Source organism: Chrysemys picta, chromosome 22, assembly GCF_011386835.1.
Source record: "Chrysemys picta bellii isolate R12L10 chromosome 22, ASM1138683v2, whole genome shotgun sequence".
In the NCBI taxonomy this organism is placed as follows: domain Eukaryota; kingdom Metazoa; phylum Chordata; order Testudines; family Emydidae; genus Chrysemys; species Chrysemys picta.
Genome location: NC_088812.1, coordinates 4,793,602 through 4,811,396, shown reverse-complemented (window position 1 = coordinate 4,811,396; position 17,795 = coordinate 4,793,602). Strand labels below are relative to the sequence as shown.

Sequence of the window (17,795 nt, the reverse complement as noted above, 5' to 3'; positions counted from 1 at the left end):
GAGTCGGAGTGGCCGGAACGGGACCGGACGGGACGCGACGCGGCGGGGCGGCCAGCCGGTGCCCAGGGATGTTCGGCCGGAGTCGGGGGCGGCCCGGGGCCTCGGGGGGGCTGGGGCGGCTCCTCCCGCTGCTGTTGCTGCTGCTCGGGGGCGCCGCGGGCCGGATCCACCGCCTGGTGCTGACGGTGAGCGCGGCCTGGGGAAACCGGACCGGACCGGACCCTCCCCCTGCCCAGGGATCGGACCGGACCCTCCCCCCGCCCAGGGACCGGACCGGACCCTCCCCCTTCCCAGGGACCGGACCGGACCCTCCCCCCGCCCAGGGACCGGACCGGACCGGACCGGACCCTCCCCCTTCCCAGGGACCGGACCGGACCCTCCCCCCTTCCCAGGGATCGGACCGGACCGGACCCTCCCCCTTCCCAGGGATCGGATCGGACCGGACCGGACCCTCCCCCTTCCCAGGGATCGGACCGGACCGGACCCTCCCCCTTCCCAGGGACCGGACGGGACCCTCCCCCGCCCAGGGACCGGACCGGACCCTCCCCCCTTCCCAGGGATCGGACCCGACCCGACCCTCCCCCCGGCCAGGGATCGGACCGGACCGGACCCCTCCCCCCTTCCCAGGGATCGGACCGGACCGGACCCCTCCCCCCTTCCCAGGGACCGGACCGGACCCTCCCCCTTCCCAGGGATCGGACCGGACCGGACCCCTCCCCCCTTCCCAGGGATCGGACCGGACCGGACCCCTCCCCCCTTCCCAGGGATCGGACCGGACCGGACCCCTCCCCCCTTCCCAGGGATCGGACCGGACCCCTCCCCCCTTCCCAGGGATCGGACCGGACCGGACCCCTCCCCCCTTCCCAGGGATCGGACCGGACCCTCCCCCCTTCCCAGGGACCGGATCGGACCGGCCCCCTCCCCCCGCCCAGGGATCGGACCGGCCCCCTCCCCCCGCCCAGGGATCGGACCGGACCGGACCCTGCCCCGGGTACCAGCACCGACCCCTCCCACCCCCTGGGAAAGGACTGACCTTCCCCCACCCGTGATGAGACCAACTTCTGAGCTGGGAACCCCCTCCCCTGGGACAGGACCGGACCCCCCTCGGGTGGGGGATCATAATCCCAGGATGGGACTCCCTGGATGGGACTGACCTGCCTGGGCTTTGGGGACTCCCCACAACCCGCAGCTGGCATGGGACTGATACCCCCCCCCCCCCGCTTTGAGCTGCTTGCTTTCCCCTCCCCCCACTCTGGGGCCTTCCCTGCATGATCCCCCTAAAAGCCCCTGCTAATTTCCCCTCCCCCTTGCTGGGGCTTGAACTACCCTTGGGAACACCCCCGGGAATCTCCCTGAGTCCTCCCTCCCTCCCTTCCCTCGCCTTCCCCAGCCCCGGGCTGGGACCCACCAGTTCTCCCCAGCACCTCGTGATCCCCCCCAGCCTCCATCTCTCCCCTCCCTGCCTCAGTTACTCCTTGCCCATCATCCACCTGGGCCCTTCCACATCATCGCGCCTCCCCCCACTCTCCCCTCTGCCACTCCTCCCCACGGCGCCTGCCCCTGACCACCTCCTCCCTTGGTGACCCCTAACGCAGCAGCTCCTGGACTTCCAGGTGGAAATGCTCTGAGAACGCAGCGGTGGGCGAGATGGGGATCTGGGTAGCTGGGGGACCTTATGTGGACAAGGCCATTGGTGTTTGGAGGCTCACCAGATGAGGCCTGGGGGAAGTCCGGAGCGGATCTGAGTTTGCAAGGTGTTGAAACAGTGTCACATGAAGATATAACAGGCTGATTGTCCAACGCCTGGGCTGCGGTTACTGTCGGGGCAGCCCAACGTTTCTGCGGTGTGGAAGCCCAGATAAGGAACAGGGGGTTGGACTCTCAGGCGGGGGCAGCTGAGAAGGGTGTCAGCCAGGTTTTCCAAGCTTTCTGTTTTATTTCAGTATGTGGATGATGTTTATTTAGCAACTGAAACGCAAATAACGTGTGTGTTAGCCGGACACTAGATAACACAATTAAATGATCAAATGAACTCATTGGTTACATGCGGGGGTTGCTTTCTTTCCAAATCTGCTGGATGAAGACACTGTCCTGCTCTCACCTCATTCCCCACTGGCTGCCCTCCCGTTCTACTCCCCCCATCCCCCAAACCTGTTCTTCTCCCTCCACTGCTCCCTCTCCTCTCACATAACCCAGTCTGATCTCCTTGGGGCAGGAGATCTATTATTTTAATTACAAACAGACCAGAGCTCAGGTCTAACATTCATGTGCGCTTGGAGGGGGTGCTGGTGTCTGGGATTTGATTTGCCCCCTTAACAGAGATCGGCGCCGGCTAGGAAGCTTGGATCCAGGTGTGAGCTTACCTAAGGGCTGGGAGGAGTGCTCAGTTCTCAGGCTTTGAGTTAGGCAGCGTCACAGCTGACTCCCTTCTCCGGAAGAAAAACATGGCTCAGATCCTGGGCTCAGTCCCGCTCTGAGCCTGTCTGGGGCTGAGCAATGAACTCGTCTTCTTTAAGCAGCTGTGTCAACCGGAGCAGCCCATCGCTGCAGTTTGTGGGCTGGGTTAGATGTAGAACAGTCCCCTCCCTACGGGTCACCACGTTGCCACGTCCCAGGTGACCCTGTGTGACGAAATGGCGCTTGGCCGATGCGGACACGTGATCTGGATCCCAAAACCGCTCATCTCACTCCTGCTCACCCTGCGCCTCTGGAGTCACTTCCTCTTCTGAAAGGGAAGCAATTCTGATGCGTCTGCAGCTTGCGAGATGAGATGAATCTGGCCACCCTAGGGTGGAAGAGACGTGCCGGGCCCCACCCATGCCACTCATCTCTCTGGCTGGCCGCACCAGCGTGACTGAAAAGGACACCTCAAGGCTTGGCCACCTGGGTGGAGGCTGCTGCGTGGGGCTGTCCCTTGTTTCCCTTCATGGGAGCGGCGTGGAGCCCTGCCTTGTGTTTTGCTGCTGTTGCTAGCCAGTCTAATGGGCTTGGTCGTGTGATGGCTTCCTGCCTCGTCTATTTCAGGGCGAGAAGAGGGCTGACATCCATTTGAACACCTTCGGCTTCTACGCGAATGGCTCCCTGGAGGTGAATGTGAGCCGGCTGCATCTTGGCCTTGGCAGCGCCAAGCAGGACAAGCCTTGGGTAAACACCGCGGCTCCTCTCAGGAGGACTCAGTCACATAGTAGTTCGTGGTGCGCGCCAGGGAGCGACCACCCTCCGCCCCCCTGTGATTCCCAAGGGGACAGTGGGTGTGGGTGTGAATGGCACAGTGCCAGGGTGCTTCACACCGGTGGGGCGCTCCTGCAATGAATCTAGCATTCTTACCACTGGGAGCAGAGATGGTTGGGTTGAGCTAAACTTCAGGCCTGAGACACCTGCTGTCCTGGGTTCAAATCAGGCAGAGGAAGAATGGCCCAGGTCCCTAGCCTACAACTGGGAGATCAGGGCTGTGCTCTGCCACCGACTTCCCGTGTGACCTTGGGCAAGTCACTTAGATGGAGAATAGAGGCCCAGAGAGATACTAAAAAAAAAAAAAAGGACATTACTAGCACTTGAGAGGTTAAATACATGAAATATTGTGAGGTCGCGCGTGTTTGTGTGTGTTAGTGTGTGTGTGGGGGGTCATTTAAGTACCTAAGACAGATCAGATCCCTGGCTCTAGCCTATACCAGGCCAGGCCAGCTGGGGGAGGGTTTTGTGTGTGGATGGGAGGGGGGTAGAGGCAACCACCCGAATAAGAGCCCGAGTTAACTCTGTGTCTGCAGTGAACCAGCCAGCAGGGCTCCCCCTCCAAGGGGCTGTCCATAAAATCCGTAATGCATTAGGGGCTGGGTGGGTCCTTAATTTGGCGGGTTTCAGCGTTCCACGGGGTGGGTGGGTCTTAACACGTTTTTTGAGGTTGGTCAAGTAACTTATGGACAGCCCCCAACACTCAGTCCCTCTGGTAAGAAATCCAAGTAGCCGGATACCTTCGGGCCTGTTGGAGCTGATCAGCGAGCTGGCCTGGAGGGCCGTAACTGTGTCATGGGGCATCTTCATGGCCTGTATGGGAGACACCGTGGCTGGCTGCCCCCCTGGCCGAGCTTCTGTGCCCTGCCCCACCTGAGCCTTCCCCATCTGCCAAAGGCTCAGGGGTCGGCCCCTGGCTGGTGCAGAGAAAGGCTTGGTCATAACAGATTAATCCTTTTTCTTTCCAGGTCGGCTTCAGCTTGTCCAGGACGAGGATTCGCGAGGCCCTCTCCTACCCAGTGAGTTGCCATTCTCTGTGTGTGCGGGAACTCTTCAGAGTTTGTTTGGGAAGCGCTGGTGTTCTGGAGGGGGATTGTTTTCGGGGCGGGGGGAGAGGCAGCGTGTGTGTGGAAGTCCTGCTCAATGGGCGATGTGTTGCTCTTGAGTGACCCCTTCTGGCTGATCCCTGAGCACTGCTGACTGGCTTCACCGCACGAAACCCAGGCGGGTTCTCTAGGGCTAGGCTGTTGCAAAGGAAACCGGAAGGGGGAATGTCTGGAATCTGCCATCAGTTACCTCTGGGAGCCACTGGAAAGACTGATTCTAGGGGAAGTGAATGTGAATCAGTCCCTTGGAGAGGCAGCAGGGCCTAGTGGGTAGAGCTCTGGCCTAGCCGTTGATAGGCCCTCAGTTCTATTCCCAGCTGTGCCACTGATCTGTTGTGTTACATCCCCTCCTTCCCTGTGTCTTGGCTATTTAGATTGTAAGCTCTCTGAGGCAGGGACTGTCTCTTACTATGTACAGCATCTTGCGCGGCAGGGCCCTGATTTGGGGCCTACTGTAAATCCAGCTGGTGGTAATTAAGAGAGCTTGTACACGTGTTTTTTGTCTGATCTGACGGGGGGGCAGTTTTCCTCTCTGCAGGGGAAGGAATCTCATAACTGCACCTTGGAACAAACCGGAGCGGAGTCGCGAATCCTCTTCCTCATTGACGTCAAACAGAACAAGCAAGTGAAATTCTGTCTGCGCTTATATATATTTCATTGGACTCCTCATCTGACCTCCCGCTCAATCGACTGGCGCCATTAATGGCAAATTAGCCTCGTACCTAGACTCTTCTGGGTCCAGGGATCAGAGCACCCCCTAGCCAATATGCAGACAGCTCATGTTGTCACCAGCACTGCCTGCAACCACCCCTGAGATCAGGTGGTATGTGAGAACCGTGTGAGAGATGACTGGGATTAGAGAGGGAATAAATAAGGAGATGTGATAACGGTGTATAAATTAAGGAGTGAATGGTAGACAGAAGATCAGTCAGGTGCTCCTATGTATCCTCGTGTAACAGGAGGTTACACAGTGAAATGGAAAATGCAGCAGATAAATCAAACTGCTACTTTTGCTCTGAGCATTAGACCCTCCCAGCCCTCTCCCAGCTGGGAGTAGAACCCAGGAGTCCTGGTTGCCAGTTATAACCACACTAGCCCCCACATCCCTCTCCCAAAGCTAGGAACAGAACCCAGGAGTCCTGGTTGCCAGTTATAACCACACTAGCCCCCACATCCCTCTCCCAAAGCTAGGAACAGAACCCAGGAGTCCTGGCTGCCAGTTTTAACCACACTAGCCCCCACATCCCTCTCCCAAAGCTAGGAACAGAACCCAGGAGTCCTGGCCCCCAGCGACCGACTAAATGACCCTTTGCATAACTGATCCCGCCCCCTCTCTCCAGCGGCGAACCCATCTCCGCTGTGTCACGCCCCCTGCACTGACGCTCGGTTCTGTCCTTTCAGGGTTCAAGTGCGGAAGCTGGGAGAGCAGAAGAAGCTGCAGATTTATTCCGGTCTGCTCCCCGAGGTGCAGAATGGGGGCTCGGATCCGAAACCAGCCGACGATAGCAAGGACCAGGCTGCTCCCAGTAAAGGTGAGGGGAGACTGGACGCGGCTTAGACACCCAGGTCTGGCTGTCTCCTACTTGCCCGGAGTGAAGCAGCCTTCTCCATGCTGCTCGAGAAGGGGCTCGTTTTCTTCCTAACGAGCGCGCTGCAGTTAATTGCTTACCACGGCAGGCGCAGCTGATCTCGCTAGCGTTGCCCCGTGCTCTCAGGATGTAATTCCGTGTGCTGCTGGGGTACCTTTGTTCCGAGGATCTCAAAGCGCTAGGGGGAAACGTGGCCAGATTACAGATGTAGAAGGACCCCGCTGCTTGAAATGCAGCCATCTCTGGGGTGGAATGTGGCAGCTATTTAATAGACACCCAGCACTAGCACTCCTGTTTAGGACAGGACGTTGAGGCCACCTCGTTCCAAGGAGGCAGGTCATCATTGTCGGAGTTGGCCCAACAGATGGCTGGAGTTAATGTCATGTATCCCATAGTTTGTGGCGTGTAATAATATTAGTTCTGTCCCAGCCACAGCTGCGATGGAGGCCCTGTTGTGTTGGGTGTTGGTTTTTTGGGGAGCAGCGGATGCAAGGGTCTGAAAGGAGGCGGGGGGTTGGGGGGGCTCCCAGCCTGAGCTTCACCAGCAGGAGCTGGAGTTAACGGCATCTAGTCCATGCCGAAGGGGTGTGTTCGTTCTTCCAGGCACAGAAGGACAGCCGGAAGCGCCCGGTAAAGCGCCTGATGCGGCCAACCCCCAGAAGAAGACAGAGGGCGAAGCCAAGCAGGTAAATGCCCTTCAGGGACTGAGCCGAGGGCGGTTCCCAGGCAGCTGTGACAGATCACCAGGCTTCCGCCAACCCAGCCGGCGCCTCCCGATTCCAGCGCCGTTCTCTCTGCAGAGTGTCAACTGCCCGTTGTGCAGCAGAGAGGCTGGGGAGAGGGGTAGACTTCAGAGGGCTTTGGGGAGCCAGTGGCTGGATGGGAAGCGGGGAGCGATAGAGTCCTGGCCGTTGCTCGCGCCGGCATGACAAGCTGCCTTAGCCCCCGCTCCAGCAGCTGGGAACTGTAGCACGGCTGAGCCACCGGCGTGGCGGTAAGCCAGCATCTGGGTGATCCCCGGGCAGAGCAAGCCCCGCTCGTTCCTCCTCTCCCACGTGTGGCAGGCGACTCCAGCTCTGTGTGCTTTGATCCTTACTGGCCTTTCCTGTGCAGCCGGATTCCAGCCACAGAGGGGAAGATCTGGTCCTAGATCTAGGGAACGTGAACGACTCCTACAACTTCAGCGTAAGTGTCGCCCGGCTGGATGGAGGAAAGGCCTTCCTGGAACAAGCCAACAGCTCGTGTTCTTCCCCTGTGTTCCCTCCCCCCTTGCCAGCTCAGACCTGTGGGCCCATCTGGCCTGGCATTCCCTGCCCCCGCCAGTCAGCCCTGTGGGCCCATCTGGCCTGGCATTCCCTGCCCCCGCCAGTCAGACCTGTGGGCCCATCTGGCCTGGCATCTCCCCACCCTCACTTCCAAGGCAGGTCAGCCTGTCCCGACTATCCTGGTATCTCTGCTTCCCTATAGTCTGTTCCTCTCCCCTCCCTGCCACATCAGATCAAATAAGTGGCCTGGTCCAATGGCATCCCACTTCCTGCTGTGTGGGACGAGGCCATTGGTCAGTCTAGTCTGGTATCCCTGCCTCCTTGCTGAATGGGGCTGGACCCAGCTGTCTCACTACAAGGCCTGTCCTGGCCAATGAGGGCTGCGCACTGCTCCTTAGAACCGCGGCTGGGTTGACTTGCTCCCCGCTTTTCCAGGGGATGAATGGGCTGCAGCCCAGGAAGGGAGGGGCAGAGCCCCTGGAGTCTTAACGTGTCTGTAATGGGAACTCCACTGAGCAGGGGGGTATCCTCAGCCTGTCTCCTGCAACGAGTTCAGCGCCGACCAGAGCCCTGACTGGTAACTCGGGGCTCTCCCCCTCTGTCCTTGCAGTTCCACGTAGTGATCGGCTCGGAGGCAGAAGGTCTGTACAACCTCAACTTTCACAACTGCCACAACAGAGCCCCGGCAAACCAGATGCCTTACGACATCACCGTGAGTGTGCATGCGGGAGACGGTCATCCCCCCCCCCCCACCCCGTCCCCCCTCCAGCAGAAACAGTAGAGTTCTAATCCTGTGTTACAGACTTCCCCTCTCTGCCTCCGGGCGGATTAGAAAGCAGAGTAAAGCACTGGTCTGGGACTCAGGAGACCTGGGTCCTATTCCCTGAGTGAGCCACTTTTCCCCACCCCCCATCTGTGCCTCGGTTTCCCCATCTGTAAAATGGGGATAATGATACTGACCTACTGCAAAGTGCTTTGAGATCTGTGGATAGGAAGTGCTATATGAGCTAGATATTTGTATTGCTGTAGTGCGTAGGAGTCACGGCCCAGGACCCTCCTACGCTAGGCGCTGTACAGACACAGAACGCATAGCCAGTCCCTGCCCCGAAGACCTGGCAACCTAAGTAGCAGCCCATTCTGCTCAGATACTCTACACTGAGCCCCAAGCGCCCGTCATGCTGCCATAGATGGGATGAATGGGTTACGAGGGGCCCTTACCGGGCTGTGGTGTACAAGTGTCTGGGATTCGAACCCAGTGTTCCAGTCCAGGGCTTTCTCCACCAGGCCCAGCTAGTCTAGAGCAAACCGGGCACGCCGTGTATTTCCAAAGCCACAGCACGCGGGGGAGTTTGTCATACATCCTTGGTCTGTATTTGTTGGTCCCAGTCCCATCAGCCTCCCTCTGCACCCCTGCTGGGGCAGATCAGACCAGCGAGCCCCTCTAGCCCCCCTGCATGTTGGATCAGCTCAATGGTCCATCCGGTGTTCCCCCACCACTCCAGACCAAAGCAAGGGGCCCCTCTACCCTGGATCAGATCTCCTGGCATCCCTGTGCGGTGGCATCTCCCCCGGCCGCAGCTCCCGCTCTACACTGGCTCTGCTTTGCAGGTGATGATCCGAGAGAAGAACCCGGATGGGTACCTGTCGGCTGCCGAGATCCCCCTCATCAAACTCTACCTGGTCATGTCCGCCTGCTTCCTGGCCGCGGCCACCGTGTGGGTCTACTTCCTCTGCCAGCACAAGTGAGTCCCGGCCCTCTGATTGGCTGTGTCCACACCGCTTTCCCCCGGGGCAGGCAGCCTTCCTGTCTATTGTCCCCCACCCTGCCCCCTTTCCACCCCCCAGAACCGCCATGGGCATCAGCCTGATTGTGTGTCTCTACTCGCAGGTTCAGCGTGTTCAAAATCCACTGGCTCATGGCTGCCTTAGCCTATACCAAGGCCCTTTCTCTCCTCTTTCACAGCGTAAGTAGCCAGCTATGCCGATGCAGGGGGGCCCAGTGACAAAGGGCTTGAGACCTGGGCGCTAGCCATTGGCCTGCTGGCTGATCTCGGGCCAGCTGCTCCTCTCTGCCTCAGTTTCCCCCTCTGACATGGGAATGCTGCTGCCAAGGTTCCTTTGTAAAGTGCTTTGAGACCCATAGATGAAAAGCGCTCTGAGCGAGGTGTTTGTAGTATGGTCGCTCTTAAGAGCCCCAGCCATGGACCAAAGCCCCATTGTGCTAGGTGCGGGACGCACGCCGAAAGCCGGTAGAGCCTGGTATTATTGGACAGCGGCCGTACCTGGGTTCACTGCAGTCGGGCTCCCGCTGACCCCCGTGAGCCTCGTCCTCAGCTTAGCCGGGGGGTGTCTGTCTAAGAGGTGAAATGTGCCCAGGGCCTTCTGGCTCGGGGTATTGGGTATGGCTGGGGAAGACACTAGCCTGTAAGGTGTTAACCTGAATCCAGCGCCCCTTGAAAAGTGTCGGTGCAAACTGAACATGCTCTCTGTTCTCAGCACGCTGGCAGGGACAGTGTCTGTGTCACATGTCTGTGTCACCTCTGCTAAGAATCTCTGACCTTTCTCGGGGAAGGGCTGATCTATCCCCAGGAAGACAATGGTGTTTCTGGCATGTGGGACTGAGACCCGTCAAACTCATCTCATGCACTGGCTGCCTGACAGCCATCTCGCGATGGCGGTTACCCTGCTGGGCAGGGCTGTTGGCACGGAGGTGAATGGCTCTGAGCCACCCCGGCTTTGCCGCCAGCTCCCTAACGGGCAGATGGCCTTTGGGTGGCTATGGTGGGCGCTCTCCCAGCCTGTCTAGCCTGAATCGGGAGGCTCCAACTGAGACCCCCTTCTCTGTCCTCTCTCTCTCAGATCAACTACTATTTCATTAACACTGAGGGTCACCCTATCGAGAGCTTGGCCGTCATGTACTTCGTGACCCACCTGTAAGTGCAGAGCGTCTGGTTACGGGGCCTACGCGGAGGGAACATATTCTGTGATATTCTATAGCCCGGCATCACGGCTGGGTCCAGGGTGGGGGCCCTGGAGGAGCCAACAGATAAGGGGGGGAGCTTGCAAGTATTGTAGTCCCAGTTTCTCCCACCAGGGGGCACTGGCTGCGGGTGGTGCTTGCCACCACTGGGAGGGTTGCTGGGGAGGTTTCGCTACTACAGTCTTCCCAGCAGGAGGCGCCCTGGAGGGTGTCGTAGGACATTGATTGCATGGAGCTGTTAATTGCAGGGGATGGTGTAGGAGGGCTGTCTGTGGGCGGAGCTCTTAGCCGCTCCAATCCCAGCCTCTCCCAGTAGGGGGCGCTGTATAGAGCAGGGCACGAGCACTGGCTGTGGCGGAAGCTCCTGGATACTGCAGTTCCAAGCTCTCCCAGCAGGGGGCACTGTGGGGAGCAGGGCAGTGGCGCAGGGGAGGGAGAGTGTCCCGGTTTCTTGAGTCCTAGCATGTTGTGGCTCAGGAAACACACAGCCCTTCCGTGGCTCGCCCTGAGCCAGCCCGGCCTCCCAGAACAGGGCGCCCGCCTGAGTTGCCTCTGGGTGCCTTGCAGGCTGAAGGGCGCCCTGCTCTTCATCACCATTGCGCTGATCGGGACAGGCTGGGCCTTCATCAAGTACATCCTGTCGGACAAAGAGAAGAAGCTCTTCGTGATCGTCATCCCCCTGCAGGTGAGGAGCGCGACGGCTGCGGGCAGCCGCCTCCTCGCCATTCTGCCTTCAAAGCCAGAGCCGTGCTGGGTGGAGACATTGGGCTGGAGTGGGGCTGCCGGAACTGGTTCTGTCCAGGCTCCTTTCAGACTCCCGGTGCTGAAAGCAAACGATTCGGGGAAGCGATTCCCTTGGGGAAGCACCGTTGGCTCATGGACAGATCCCTGGGCTGGACCTTGGGAGACGTGGGGTCTGCTCCCCGCTCCGCACCTTGTCAGCTGGGTGACTTCAGCCAAGTTGCCTCCCCCATCCCCCCCATCCGTGCCTCAGTTTACCCATGTGCGAGATGGGGGTGATGGTCCTGTCCTTCCTTGCGGAAGCGCTTGGAGATCTCCAGCTGAAAAGGGCTAAATAAGGGCCAGGTGGTAGCGCCCTGCTCTCCTCTGGCCTCCGGGCAACAGCCTGCCCCAAACAACACACGTCTTGGCAAGCGGGGAGAAGATACAGGGCACACGCTGGGGGGGGCAGGTGTTTGGGCAGCGACGGTTCGTGCCCGCCTGCAGGATTCCCGCCCAGGGCTGCGAAGTCCCTTCACCACCCGCCTTTCCCATTGCGCAGGTGCTGGCAAACGTCGCTTACATTATCATCGAGTCCTCGGAGGAGGGCAGCAGTGATTACGCCTCCTGGAAGCAGATCCTCTTTCTCGTGGACCTGCTCTGCTGCGGGGCCATCCTCTTCCCCGTGGTGTGGTAAGAGCCGGTACCGCCTTGGGTTGGGAACCCGCCAGGTCTCGCAAGCTAAGCTGGGTCAGTGCTTGGATGGGAGATGGAGGAAAACGGCAGGGTGGTGGCGTCAGTAAGGGGGCGCTCTCCCAAGTCAGCGGTGACCCCGATGCTGCTGCATTGCAGGATGGGGGAGTTAGTAGGGGGCTGATCTCCCCTCAGAGTCAGCGCTGACCCCCACGGTGCTATGGGGGACCGTCACGGATGCATGCGTGGAAGATGCTGGAGAAGCCCAGGGTGGTATAAATTAAAGGGAAGTCCGTCTCTCTGGAGTCCTAGGGGTGCCAGTCACATACGCCCCCATGGGAAGTGTCCGGTGCAGAGGGGTGTCCTGGCTGTGCACACTAACCTGGGGGGCCGACACAGTGCTGGGGGTCGATGGGACCATTGAAGGCTTCATGGGGTGGGGCGGGGGGTGCGAATTTTCCCACAATCCCATGGGAGTCATTGCTTTTGGCTTGGTTTGTCCGTCCGCAGGTCCATCCGCCACCTCCAGGAGGCCTCCAGCACAGACGGCAAAGGTGAGTCCGTCTCGGCTTCCTCCCGAGAAGCCCAGCTGCTGCCCCCACCCCCTCGTTCTGAGGGGGCTCTGTCCCCACCGTCCCCCCTGATCTGGAACCTGCTCCCAGCGCCGTGTGACAAACTCCCCTTGTTGTATTTCCAGCTGCCACAAACCTGGCGAAACTGAAGCTTTTCAGACATTACTACGTCATGGTAGGTGCCCCCGGCCCTGGCTCCCTGTCTCAGGGATGCTGGCAGCGCCAGCGCTGTCTGCGTGACGGGACTGGGACCCCCCGCGGCCTCAGTCACACACTCTCTCTCTCTCTCTCTCTCTTCCAGGTCGTGTGTTACATTTACTTCTCCCGTGTCATTGCCATCCTGCTCAAATTCACCGTCCCCTTCCAGTGGCAGTGGCTCTACGAGGTGAGGATGAGGGGGAAGGGGATGGGGATGGGAAGGGGAAGGGGAGCAGGATTCCTGGGTTCTATTCCCAGCAGTGTCACTGATTCACTCTAAGATCCTTACTGGCAAGATGGGGGACATCTCCCTCCCTCCCAGCTGGGCTCTGGATGTGAGTGATAGTGAAGTGCTTTGAGATCCATCAGTGAGGCGCTGTATTGTAACGACATGTGTCATAGGCCAGGTGGTCTTGCCCCTGGACTGGAAGTGGCGACTGGGGATCTGCAATGCAGGTGCCTCTGACCGGTCCCCAGCCTTTGCGTACCCTGCAGCCCACCCAGCTGGGACTGGTGCTAAGTAGACATCTGCTGGGCCAGTACTTGGCTAGGAGACCACCAAGGAGAAATGTTGTCAGCAGTGGCACTCTTCCCACTGGCCACTGCAGCAGGCTGGTGCTAGGGGGTGCTGTGCTGCACTCGGTCAGATTTCATGTAAATCCAAGGGTCTGAGAGAGCTGCAGCCATTTCAACAGCCTCCCTTTCCCAGGTCAGTTTCCTGCCCAAATTCCAGGGTGGGCAATACACATTCAGGCCTCGTTTTTTCTTTCTTATCACTCACTGTGTGATTCTTCCCTTCCCATCCTAAACTGTTGCTGTGCGCTGTTATGTCCCACCCCAGAACCAGCTGCATTTCAGCAGCAGCTGCACAGATCTTGGACTCCGATCGCTAGGCTAAGGACCCTTCTTTCCTTCCTTGCAGCTCCTGGTTGAAGTATCCACCTTGGTTTTCTTCATCCTAACGGGATACAAGTTCCGCCCGGCTTCGAACAACCCTTATCTACAGCTGCCCCAAGAGGAGGAGGAGGAGGAGGAGGAACTGCAGATGAATCAGGTGTAAGCAGCTGGATCTCTGGGTGGGGCTGAGAAGAGGGAAGTCCTGCTCATTCCCAATGCTACTTCCGCTGGTGTAGACCGTGAGCAGGGAGACTCACCCGCCTTGTCTCTCGAACGTCCTGGGACCAAGAGGGCTACAACCAGTTTGCATACGTAGAATAGCTATTTGGGCCCCAGTTATTCTGGGTCAGTTTCCCACCTGTGTGTGAACCTGATGAGTAGGCTTGGCGGAATTCGATGTTCATGGTTTTGATTGATAATAGCAATGTATATTTTAAAGTATTTCCCCCCCATTTTATCACTTTTTAAAATTTTCACAAGGAAATTAGAGGCGGGGCAGACAATAATTAGCTAATGAGGTGGCCGTTGAAATTGACATTCAAGTTTTAAACACCAATTGGCAGAGTCCCGTGGCAAAATGTATCAAGTAAATAGCCTTCGATCAAACTCCGAGGTCTTCAGCCGCATTTTTCTTACATTGCCTCTCAGTTATCGATGGAAATATTTGTGTGTGTGTGTGGATGTCGGGTGAAATCCACCTTCGACGTTTACCAGTAAAAATCGAATCCTTCCAAGCTCACCTGTGGAGATCAGACTAGATCAGTGGTTTTCAAACGTTTTTTCTGGTGACCCAGTTGAAGAAAATTGTTGATGCCCGCGACCCAACGGAGCTGGGGATGAGGGGTTTGGGATGTGGGATGGGGCCCAGAGCTGGGGCAGGGGGTTGGGGTGAGGGCTGTGGGGTGGGGCTGGGAATGAGGGGTTTGGGGTGCAGGAGGGGGCTCCAGGTTGGGTGGGGGGGCTCAGGGCTGGGGCAAGGGGTTTTGGTGCAGGAGGAGATCAGGGCTCTGGGCTGGGGGTGCAGGCTCTGGGGTGGGGCCAGGGATGAGGGAGTTGGGGTACAAGAAGGGGCTCTGGGTTTCGGGGGGGGGCTCAGGGCTGGGACAGGGGATTGGGTCACGGGGTTGGAGCACAGGCTTTCCTCTGGCGGCTTCCGGTCAGTGGCACAGCTGCGGTGCAGGGGCAGACTTCTCGCCTGTCCTGACACCGTGGACCGCGCTGCGCCCAGAAGTGGCCAGCAGTAGGTCCGGCTCCTAGGCGGAGGCGCACAAGCGGCTCTCGCCCGTAGGCACCGCCCCCCCCGCCCCCGAATCCCATTGGCTGGTTCCCGGCCAACGGAAGTGCAGAACTTGTGCTTGGGGCGGGGACAGCGCATGGAGCCCCGTGGCCCCCTGCCTACGAGCCGGACCTGTTGCTGGCCACCTCCGGGGTGCAGCGCAGTGTCAAACAGGTAGGGACTACTAGTTTTTACTGGCCTGCCGCCAGGGTCCCTGGGAGCTGAACAAGGCGACCCAGTGCCTTGCATTCCACGACCCGAACTTTGAAAACCACTCGACTAGATCATGAGGGTCCCTTCTGACCTTAAAGTCTGAGTCATCTAGCGCCTGCTCCACAGAGCCCTCTGTTCCTTGTCGGGGCAAGTTCCAGGTGTTAGGTGTAGCGGGTGTTATTGCTTTCCATAAGGGAGGGCGAATCTTAGCTATCTGCCATGATATCCCTGCAGTTCCAGGAGCTGCAGGACCCTTGCTAGGGCTGTAGAAGAAGCAGCCAGATCTGATCCATCCCGTCTGCGCCTGGGGTCATCTGTCTCGCTTTCTCTCTGCAGGATCACAGAAGCCGGTGTCCATGAGGGTCTCTCCAAGCTGAAGAAGAGCAGGGCTGCCCGCGAGGCGGTGTGAGGCCTATCCGCCCAGACTGTCGCTAGTGCCCGGACCGTGGGGAGGCCGCCGGGTCCGAGCCTGCGGCTCAGCCGAAGATTCCCAAGCAGGACAGAGAAATCGGGGGTTTTGTGTTGAATTCCTGCCTCTCTGCTCCCCTGCCCCACCTTGTGGCAGTGCTAAGAACTGCATGGCCCTGTGCAATTCCAGCAGCTGTTCGCAGGACCAGGCCTGTTCTCCAGACTGCAGGAAGTTCAGACGAACTCTGGATGGCCGAGGGCTGCCGTCTCTTGTACGGGGCAGGGGGTGGGGACTTTGGCCAAGCTCCGCCCTTCTCCTTCAAGAGTGGTTTCCAGACCCACTTCCTGATCCATGCATCCCTGCTTCTAGTTTAGATGCATCCTCCACCAGTAGCCCCCACCCTCACCAGCTCTCCTACCGTCTTCTCCTTCACTCCATGGTCGAGCTGGGGCCGACCAGCAAAGGTGGAGCTGGCGTTCAGCACCAACATCTGGCTGGGGTCAGAGAGGTCCTGTACCACTGGGGTGAGTCGATAGATCGTTCCCGGGCAGAGGAGAAATACGTAGCGATCTTCAGCTGAGACTAAGAGCTCACCCGCCCCAGTGTTGCTGGTGGAGCTGAGCAACAGGCCAGGATCTAGACAACATCTGAGCAGTGAAGCTTGGCTCACGTTCATCTGGAGCTCGGTGGCACCCCGAAAGGTGTGGTGCCCTTCACCTGGGGGCCATGGTTTTCACTCTAGCATTAGTGGTGCCTCCTTCCTGGGAGAAGCAGTTTTTCAGGGGCAGGCTGCCCCAGGCTTCTTGCTAGACCCTGTCAGGTGGTAGGTTCAGGGTGTGATTCTAGCACCAACTGGGACCTCTAGGCTTGCGTCTTGGTTGCCTCTCTGTGACTTGCCTCCCGCCTCTGCTCTGCCCATCTCCCCGGGAGCTGGCTTCGTTCCTGCAGGCTCGGCTCCTGCCCTTGGTTACCGGTGCAGCGCTGTGGAACGTGGGGTTTAGCCTTTACAGGGAGTGCGCTGGGCTCTTGCCTGCGCCACGGGGACTGAGGGAGGAGAGAACCCGGCTTAATTTAGCTCCCTTTGAGCTGGGGCAACCAACCTGCTCCTCCAGTGGAACAAGCCTCTTTAACCCTAGAGACAGGGTAGGTGGGACCCGCTGGTGCAGGAGGCCTGTATCCCTGCTGCGATCAGCTCAGCACCCCTGAAACAGCAGGTCCTTAGCTGCTGTGCACCAGTCTAAAGGCAGGAGCAGGAGATCACAGTGTGAGGCCAGGAATGATTTTGGGACCAGGCCCCTGCTTGTGACACTAGCAGAGTTCAGGCTGGGGTAGAATAGCCAGTGTCCTGATCTTAAATGCATTTATACAACCTGCTCAGGGGCTGCAAGGTGGGGGAGGAGACCTCCCCACAAGGGAGATCCTTGGGTGACACCACCCTCTCTCTGGCTGCCTCTGTTGCTCTACTGAATAACTCTGCCCTCGGTTGTGATGCCCTTGTAAGTGGGGGCTCAACCCCTCCCTCCCCCCCCTGCACCTATTGATTTAAATTCCTCATTATTACTGGGAACGGTGATTATCACACTCTTACGCCTGGGTGGATCCCCCGTTGTCTCAGCAGGGTTGGGTCACCATGCCCACGTTGAAAGGAGTTCCTTGGCTTAATTGTAACTCTCTGCACAGCCTGGCGCAGGGGGGTCTCCGGCTTTGTCTTAAGGGGGGTGGGTGGGCTCTGTGTGTAGAGGGCAAAGCCCTGCATTCCATGCTGGTGTATAAATGGCCCTTTCCCTGTCTCAGCTCTGGCTTATCATTCATTTGGGGATTATCAATCAATCTGAGGATTTTCGAGCATGGAGCGTGTGATGGTGGGGGCCTGGCCTGTGCGGAGTGTCATGACTTGATCCTGAAGCAGTGTTCATCCTAAAGCACGTAGTATCCAGTTATGATCTGGGCTCTAGAGTGGAAGGACCTGATCCATCATCCCTGGTGCCTACATGGGCACGAGGACTAAAGGCTCAGCCCCCACCTCTCTCGCACAGGCATGGATCAGCGCTCACGTCCCAGTGCCTGGCTTGGGCCGGGGCAGCTAATGAGCCAACCAGTGGACCTGGGTGTGTGGCATGTTGCGTATATGCTAGGAAGACGATGGCACTGCTAACGCTGTCGGCTATTTAACGGACTTAGGTTGGCCTGCAGTGGTGCTGCATCCCAGGAAGGTGCCCGTGGGGTGCCATGGAAGCAATTGATTATACAGATGACTGTAACCCTGCAGGATCTACAATGTCACAACAGCGCAGGCCCTAGTGCCGGGTTATGGCCCTGAGGCCTCCAGTCCTGGAGCCGGGCTCTCCCCACTCCCCTTGATCTAGGCCAGGGAGTTTCCAACAGGTTCCCAGCTTGCAGTGTCAATTTCACCAGCTAAGAGTGAGTTGCTGGCTTCCAGGCTGTCGCTCGCTGGGTGGGTTGGAGGGTGGCTGTTGGGGGCAGGGATTGTGCTCTCGTCTGGGGGGTAGAGCCCCAAGCACAAGAGGGCTTCTCCGGGCTACCATGATATTGTAGGGGTTCAGGCACCGCTGCCCTGATCCTGCCTCTGCCACAGCCTTTCTGCATGGCCATAGGCACCTCACTTATCCACTCCCTGCCTCAGTT

General features: G+C 58.8%; 1 protein-coding gene across 2 annotated transcripts; it reads left to right on the top strand.

The window, feature by feature from the left end:
• Positions 1-16,939, top strand: GPR108 (G protein-coupled receptor 108). Of its 2 annotated transcripts, none has more exons than XM_065576281.1 (18): positions 1-185; positions 3,025-3,144; positions 4,200-4,250; positions 4,876-4,958; positions 5,739-5,869; positions 6,530-6,612; positions 7,040-7,111; positions 7,802-7,903; positions 8,800-8,933; positions 9,080-9,155; positions 10,051-10,124; positions 10,739-10,856; positions 11,454-11,584; positions 12,095-12,138; positions 12,282-12,331; positions 12,458-12,541; positions 13,277-13,410; positions 15,077-16,939. In XM_065576281.1, the coding sequence occupies exons 1-18, from the start codon at positions 69-71 to the stop codon at positions 15,147-15,149; spliced, it is 1,677 nt and encodes a 558-aa protein (XP_065432353.1). In that variant the 5' UTR covers positions 1-68; the 3' UTR covers positions 15,150-16,939. The 2 variants fall into 2 exon arrangements, with proteins under 2 accessions (XP_065432353.1, XP_065432352.1); XM_065576280.1 differs by having other exon boundaries at positions 4,861-4,958.
• The last annotated feature ends 856 nt before the right edge of the window (positions 16,940-17,795 follow it).